At 44.7% G+C, this 8,918-nt stretch overlaps 1 protein-coding gene across 12 annotated transcripts in view; it reads right to left on the bottom strand.

The window, feature by feature from the left end:
- The window catches only part of LOC147028432 (nuclear receptor corepressor 1-like), a 319,774-nt gene that overhangs the window by 116,317 nt on the left and 194,539 nt on the right, over window positions 1–8,918 (bottom strand). For all 12 annotated transcript variants that reach the window (XM_085878838.1, XM_085878839.1, XM_085878836.1 and 9 more), the window contains one exon: window positions 6,282–6,388. In XM_085878838.1, the coding sequence (XP_085734964.1) occupies window positions 6,282–6,388 (107 nt within the window). The remainder of the gene's footprint in view (window positions 1–6,281; window positions 6,389–8,918) is intronic.

Genomic DNA, 8,918 nt, shown 5'->3' on the forward strand with positions numbered 1-8,918 from the left:
GAAGAGGAGAATGCAAATGACGTCTTCTGTCACCAAGCTGGTCTTAATGGGGGCAACAATTCCCATTTATTGCCACATCTGATGCAATATAAATTCTCTAATGGTAGCGAGGAGTTCCATTTGAAACTGTTTGCTCGACATGTGTAATTTTTGATGTCTAGGGTCCATACTAAAATTTTGCATTGGTGTCAGAGCCAGTGACCAGTTTTTCAACTTCCCATAAAATCTTGATTGGTGAATAACACCACAAAAGTGAAAATAACCCAAACTTGAACACAGTCCTGTGGGGGGAGACACACACACACACACACACACACACACACACACACACACACACACACACACACACACACACACACACACACACACACACACACACACACACACACACACACACACACTACAAGGCCAAAGGTATGTGGACTCCCCTTCAAATTTGTGGATTCCACTATATCATTGGTGACAGGTGTATAAAATGAAGCACACAGCCATGCAATCTCTATAGACAAACATTGGCAGTAAAATGGGCTGTACTGAAGAGCTCAGTGACTTGCAACGTGACACTGTCAAAAGATGCCACCTTTCCAACAACTCAGTTCATCAAATTTCTGCCCTGCTCGAGCTACCCCAGTTAAATTAAGTGCTGTTATTGTGAAGTAGAAATGTCTAGGAGCAACAACAGCTCAGCTGCGAAATGGTGGACCACACAAGCTCAGAGAAGGGGACCGCCGAGTGCTGAAGTGCTGTTTTTGGTTTTATTTTTTAAATCTTCAGAAAAATCATGTTGGTTTTTAAAAGTTTATTAATTTTTATGTTGAAGGCTTGTCATTGATTAAATAGTACTCATTGAGGCCAAGCCTTAAATAAAAGAACTGCATTGATACAAAAGTAAGGAAAGAGAGAATAGTCAGAGTTTTTGAGAAAGTAAAAAATCTGCTTTTTGAAAAGGGGAAGGTCATAAGGGTTTGGGAAGACATGAGAAGGTAAAGAGTTCCAGAGTTTGGCAGTGAAGGGGAAGAAACAAACATCGTAATGGCCCACGCTTGAGTTGCCAATGGCCACACAATAATCATGTGATGTCGTGCCTTGTCGAGTATTCCTTGATCTCGGTAATGGTGGAGGTACACAAGCAGCAAGTTCTTGTGAGCAGAAACCAAAGTAATATATGTAGAAAAGAGAAATAGAGCCCACAATGTGGCGTAATTTGAGCAGGTCAAGTTTTGAGGTGACATTGGTAGAGTTGACAAGTCATATAACTTTGGATTCAATTCTGTCCAGTGAGAAGACTCACAGCTGTTGCAACACTCATGACCGAGTTCCAAATTGACTCTGGAAGCAACATCAGCACAAGCACTGTTCATTGAGAGCTTCATGAAATGGGTTTCCATGGTCGAGCAGCCACACACAAGCCTGAGATCACCATGTGCAATGCCAAGCGTCGGCTGGAGTGGTGTAAAGCTCACTGCCATTGGACTCGGGAGCAGTGGAAACACGTTCTCTGGAGTGATGCATCACGCTTCACCATCTGGCAGTGCGACGGAAGAATCTGGGTTTGGTGGATGCCAGGAGAACACTACCTGCCCAAATGCATAGTGACAACTGTAAAGTTTGGTGTTGGAGGAATAAAGGTCTGGAGCTGTTTTTCATGGTTTGGGCTCAGCCCCTTTGTCCCAATGAAGGGAAATCTTAACGCTAAATCAAATAATGACATTCTCGATGGTTCTGTGCTTCCAACTTTGTGGCAACAGTTTGGGGAAGGCCCTTTCCTGTTTCAGCAAGACAATTATGTATCTGTAATACATATATGTACACGCGAACAAATACAACCCCACGCTTCGCTATGGGGGGGTGAGAGAGAGAGAGAGAGAGAGAGAGAGAGAGAGAGAGAGAGAGAGAGAGAGAGAGAGAGAGAGAGAGAGAGAGAGAGAGAGAGAGAGAGAGAGAGAGAGAGAGAGAGAGAGAGAGAGAGAGAGAGAGAGAGAGAGAGAGAGAGAGAGAGAGAGAGAGAGAGAGAGAGAGAGAGAGAGAGAGAGAGAGAGAGAGAGAGAGAGAGAGAGAGAGAGAGAGAGAGAGAGAGAGAGAGAGAGAGAGAGAGAGAGAGAGAGAGAGAGAGAGAGAGAGAGAGAGAGAGAGAGAGAGAGAGAGAGAGAGAGAGAGAGAGAGAGAGAGAGAGAGAGAGAGAGAGAGAGAGAGAGAGAGAGAGAGAGAGAGCAGATGAAAGGTGAGATGAGGAAGGGGAGGCAGAGAGGATGAAGCTGGGGGAGCAAAGGGGGAGGTGGGGAGGGCGACACCTCACCAAACATTGCTATTCACTGCGGGAGGGAGGGGGGAGGATGGGTGTGAGAGAGACACAGACACACACACACACACACACACACACACACACACACACACACACACACACACACACACACACACACACACACACACACACACACACACACACACCGACAGACGTGCGGGAGGAGAGGGCTGCATTTTATGAGGAGGGGGGGAGCGAGGATGGGGATATAGTGAAAGAAAATGGTGGGAGAGAGGAGGTTTAAAAAAAAAAGACAGGTGAGGGGTGGAGGTGGCATCAGCAAAGAGAATGATATGTGACGCTTAATGACCGAGTTTGTCAAGTAATCCGCTGGTACAACTGCTAAAATTTTGATATCCCAGTTCCAGAAAATTTGTGAGAAAATTAACCAAAAGCAATCACTGAAAACATTGAAGTTCCATTCACGTACGACCTTATTATCCCATCGGGCGTAAACATCGAAAACAAAGCATTGCGACCAGATATCATACTTAAGCCCCGGGCACAACGGATCGTACGAAATTTTGTAGTGGTAGACCCATAAAATATTTGTTGTGGCCAGATTTTGCAACATGCCCGAAATCTATTTCGAGTGGTCACAAGGGCTACGACACATTAAAGATGGTTTGGCGATGGGGACGCGACAGAAAAAAAGATATGTCGTGGGTGTGTCGCAAGTCAGTCGTGCGACAGTCATGGGACCATCGTGAGTTGTCGGGCATTGTCGGGGGGCTGTTTTTCACGTGATCAGGTCGTGGTTCACTTGTGAGATGCGCGTGCGACAGTCGTGCGACAGTTGTCGTGGGTCACTCGTGGGATGCTCGCGCGTCCGTCTCCCGACTACATAACGCAAGACTGTCGTAGGACAGACTCACGACAGCCACAAGACACAGATACCACAAAAATCGTCGAGCAAAAAGGTGCATGTCCAATTTTGCCTAACGATGGCAAGTCAATGCCACGATGCTCAAAATTTCGTAGGACTGTCTTGCGACGACCCACGATTTGCCCAAATTTTCTGTCATGTCGTGGCACAAATGCGTCGTGGGTTTGTTGTGACCGTGGGTTTAGGTGCAAAAAAAAACAAGCGAAGGAGGCATTGTGAATTGAGGTGTTAATAGCGGTGATTTTGGATGAACGATGCAGAAATCAGGAAAATGATCAAATACCAAGACCTCAAAAATGAAGTGAAAAGATCCTGGAAGCTGAAGAATGTCAAAGTTGTACCAGTGATGACAAAGAACCTCATGGGAATGATGAACAACAACCTCACAGAGATATTAAAAATCATCCCTGAGAATATCACTACAAGCGAACTACAGTTGGAAGCTGTCCAGGGCTCAGTAACGATCCTGAAGAGAGCCCTCGGCACAAAACTTTGAAACCAGACAAGTCTGAAGACGACGATGGTTCACAAGTGGTATTTGACGATGTAGATTGTTTCATAAGTTAAGGATGAGACAATGTCATAATGTTTGACCAAGTTATAAAAATGATCAACATGATGTGGTACGAGTGACAGGTTATTAGCAGCAAAATGTCGAAAACCCGGTTCCGTTCAACAACTTTAAAAATTTGACCTTTGCATAACCTTTAAAGGTCACAAAACAATGTTGTGGACATTAAAATAAGGAAACAGGATACGTGCTATAGCTTAATGGAGTTAGTTCGTCGAAGAAGGTCGAAAACCCGGTTCGATTCCCACAACTTTGAAAATTTGACCTTTGTGAACTTTAAAGGTCAAAGGTCAAGGATTATGACCTTTGGTGCAAAACTTCCTCTGGAACATTCCAGGAACAATATAACGTCATATAGGCTATATGGCATTTCGCACTCCTCGGATTATCCATACTTTGATGAAACCAGCGTAAAAACAAACTTGAAGGGGGCGCCACAGGCAAGTTGTTCGAGATAGAGAAAAATGGTTTCAAGACTTTAGGTGTGGAATGACCTCAATATTATGCATAAAAAGAGTCATCCTAGCTCTCAAAGTTTGGGCGGTCGTCTGATTTTTATGTCAAAATTCGAAATTTTTTAAGTTCATGACCTTGTGACGAAAACGAAAAATCGAGCTCCGTGGGGCTATGCAGGTGCCATTGGGCTAACCAAATAACGAAAACCCATGCCAGATTCGACAACCCCCTCGAAGAAGATGGATTTTTATGTCAAAATCGCAATTTTCTAAGTTCGTGACCTTGTGACCTTGACCTTGGGACTAAAATGAAAAATCGAGCTCCGTGGGGCTATGCAGGTGCCATTGGGCTAACCAAATACTGAAAACCCCTGCCAGATTCAACAACCCCCTCAGAGAAGATGGATTTTTAAGTCAAAATCGCAATTTTCTAAGTTCGTGACCTTGTGACTAAAATGAAAAAAAAAAAAAAATCGAGCTCCGTGGGGCTATGCAGGTGCCATTGGGCTAACCAAATACCGAAACCCCTGCCAGATTCGACAAACCCCCTAGGAGAAGATGCAAATTGAAATCTGCTACCCCCTAAAAACACAATTTGCAATTTTCTCAGTTCGTGACCTTGTGACCTTGACCTTGGGACTAAAATGAAAAATCGAGCTCCGTGGGGCTATGCAGGTGCCATTGGGCTAACCAAATACCGAAACCCCTGCCAGATTCGAAAAATCCCTCGGAGAAGAAATTTTTTTATGTCAAAATCGCAATTTTCTAAGTTTGTGACCTTGTGACCTTGACCTTGGGATGAAAATGAAAAAAAAAAAAAATCGAGCTCCGTGTGGCTATGCAGGTGCCATTGGGCTAACCAAATACCAAAACCCCTGCCAGATTCGACAAACCCCTTCGGAGAAGATGCAAATTGAAATCGGCTACTCCCTAAAAACACGTTTTTTGGGTGTGGCTCCGCCCATAATGGGCGGACCACGCCCATTTTCAGGAAAACACAACTAGATCATGATATAAACCTCCCACCAAAATTTCATCACGATCGGATCAAAACCCACGGAGCTATGCTCGGGACAGACATACAGACAGACAGACAGACAGACAGACAGACAGACAGACACACAACAATAACGAATATAGTGGTCACTTATATTTTTCGTGAAACTATTTTTTCGTGAACCAAAAACTTCACAGCTTGGTCCGTGAATCATGACCCCTTTCCGAAATGAAGCTGGATACTTGGAGCCCAACCTGGGAGGACTCCATTCCACATTCTGTAACCCCATATGCGCGCACGCACGCACGCACGCACGCACACGCACACGCACACGCACACGCACACGCACACGCACACACACACACACACACACACACACACTATATCACTTGGGCTTACCCAGTCCTGCCTGGGGGAGGGGAGGGGTGGGGGATACCCAGTGCTGCCGGGCTGGGTGAACTTTTCCTGGAGGTGGGTTCTGAATGTGTTGGACATTGAAAAGCAATGGAGTTATTGGCCTCATGGTGGTTAACTTTTGCCTGAGGACCGAAGGAAGCACTGCCTGACACGACATCCCAAATTACACTTTAAAGCGGCCTTTGGTGGCCTCAAAACAGATGTCAAGGCCAACATGCTGTCAGTTAAAACCTTGCCCAGATTCTGAAGTACATACACCCAAACTTTGGGGTCTATCGGTGCGACGGTTCGGCCATGAAAGAATAACATACAAACAAACACAAACAGAAAAACAAAAGAAAATGTTAAATATTCAAAAGATTGCACACATATACACACATGTGCACATGCACACACTGTATACAAAAACAAAATTATCTAAATGGACAGCCAGCTAATCCATAAACAATATAATACAAGAATATCCGAAAGTTTTACCACTAACACATTATATATTACTATTATCTTGCCATGATCAACTCGATTCCAGAAGAAAAAAAAACAATGAGGTAGTACAAAACAAAATCCAGCACTCTTATGAAAACATTCATCAAAAGAACTTGCGTGGAGGTTGAAGTGTTTGATAATACCACAGTGCCATTCCATATTATCACCTGTGAAATGGTACCCCGGTAGCCTGAAAATGAAGACTCCAGACCGATCTTATTCGTTGGAATTCCCTTTGTGATGCTTCCTTCTTGGAAAGGCATGCTGGATGGGCCTGGGAGAACAATCAAATCAATTGTATTTATGTTTGTATAGTGTAGCTCAACATATTATAAAGTACAAATAAAAAATAAAAAACCAAGAAGGTGCAAGAATAAAGTAAACCATATGACCAACATAAAAGGGCAAACCCCCCCGCCCCCCCCAAAAAAACATGAATGTACAAATGAATATATTCAGGAGGACAAGAAAAAGGGAGGGGGAAAAAGATAGATAGCCATAGATACTGAGATTAACAGAGACCGAGAGTTGTGGAGAATGAAAGCACGGAGACTCAGAGAAAGAGAGCAGTGAAATAAGCAGTGAAATTAATAGCTGACAGACAAAAGTGCTTTAAGATGATACATCAGTGACAAAATTACATAAAATGCATTTGAAACTTTCATTTTATTTTCTCTTGTCAAGCAATTCAAGGAGTCGCCGAGGAGATCAAATCAAATAGATTTCAAGGACATTCATAAATGATCGGACAAAATTGGCCCAGTATTTGGTATTCAACCCTGGAATCATGAGCATGATAAGTGTTCAAATGGGAATACCAGAGAGGCAAATTGTATTCGATCAGTCTGGGTATTAAACTTCACCAAATCCCTCATCAAGAATTAATAATTAGATTATGTTCATCAAATGGTCACTACATACACGACATGGCCAAAAGTATGTGGACACCTGCTCATCCAACATCTCATTCCAAAATCATGGACATTAATATGGAGTTGCCCCCCCCCCCTTTGCTGCGATAACAGCCTCCACTCTTCTCGGATGGCTTTCCACGAGATGTTGGAACATTCCTGCGGGGATTTGCTTCCATTCAGCCACAAGAGCATGAGTGAGGTCAGGCACTGATATTGGGTGATGAGGTCTGGCTCGGAGTTGGCTTTCCAATTCATCCCAAAGGTGTTCGATGGGGTTAAGGTCAGGGCTCTGTGCAGGCTCGTCAAGTTCCTCCACACCGATCTCGACAAACCATTTCTGTATGGACCTCACTTTGTGCACGGGGGCATTGTCATGCTGAAACAGGAAGGGGCCTTCCCCAAACTGTTGCCACAAAGTTGGAAGCACAGAATCGTCTTGAATGCCATTGTATGCCGTGGTGCTAAGATTTCCCTTCACTGGAACAAAAGGGACAAGCCCAAACCATGAAAAACAGCCCCAGACCATTACTCCTCCTCCACCAAACTTTACAGTTGGCACTATGCATTCGGACAGGTAGTGTTCTGCTGGCAGCCGCCAAACGCAGATTTGTTCGTTGGACTGCCAGATGGTGAAGCGTGATGCATCACTCCAGAGAATGCATTTCCACTGCTTCAGAGTCCAATACAATGGCGGTGAGCTTGACACCATTCCAGCCGACATTTGGCATTGTGCATGGTGATCTTAGGCTTGTGTGCAGCTGCTCGGCCATGGAAACCAATTTCATGAAGCTCTCGGCGAACAGTGTTTGTGCTGCTGACTGCTGTTGCTTCCAGAGTCAGTTTGGAACTCGGTAGTGAGTGTTGCAACTGACGACAGACGATTTTTCCGCACGACGCGCTTCAGCACTTGGCGGTCTGGTTCTGTGAGCTTGTGTGGCCTACCACTTCGCGGCTGAGCTGTTGTTGCTCCGAGACGTTTCCATTTCACAATTACAGCACTTACAGTTGAACGGGGAAGCTCTAGCAGGGCAAAAATGGGACGAAACGATTTGTTGGAAAAGTGGCATCCCATGACGGTGCCACGTTGAAAGTCACTGAGCTCTTCAATACGGCCAATGTTTGTCTCTGGAGATTGCATGGCTGTGTGCTTGATTTTATACACCTGTCAGCGATGGATGTGGCTGAAATAGCTGAATTCACTAATTAGAAGGGGTGTCCGCATACTTTTGACCATGTACAGGGACATGACAGAAGTAAATAGACACCTTAAATTTCCTCATTTCATCTGCATAAAGCAAGTTTTACTCAGTGATTTGTACTAATATTCGACAATTTCTTTGCAGAAACGAGTTCCTGGGTCTTGTACGACAATTAACTATGCCTCGAACCCAGGGAGCACACGACCTTTCTGATTTTCAAACAGGACGAATTGTTGGCCATTTGGAAGGTGGAGTCAGCCAGCATCAGATAGCTCAGAAACTTAGCATTCCGCTTTCTATGGTGAATCGGGTGATTGTGCAATTTACCAGCGAAGACAAGGAATCCACAACTTCCCGCTCTGGTCAACCTGGGCCCTCAGAAAGGTGCCTTTGAGCTGTTAAGCGGTCCACTGAGAAAACTCCCCATTGCAAGGCAGCAGATGTTGCAGAGGAGAAACAAGTTATCCCAAGAACTGCCGTGCGGTGCCTTCATCAACTGGGCTATGATGAGAGAGGAGCTCGGAGAAAACCTCTTTTTAGACCAGCCAACATTCAAAGGAGAAAGAAGTGGGCTGACGAGATGGCCACCAGACCCTTGGAGTTTTGGCAAAGTATTTTTTTTCGGATGAGTCCTAATTTACTAAATTTTCTGACAGTGGACGCGTATGGGTCTGGAGACTGCCCAGTCAAG

The sequence above is a fragment of the Eptatretus burgeri genome, chromosome 4 (genome assembly GCF_056783735.1).
Source record: "Eptatretus burgeri isolate ZD-2024b chromosome 4, Ebu_testis_v1, whole genome shotgun sequence".
Classification (NCBI taxonomy): Eukaryota; Metazoa; Chordata; class Myxini; order Myxiniformes; family Myxinidae; genus Eptatretus; species Eptatretus burgeri.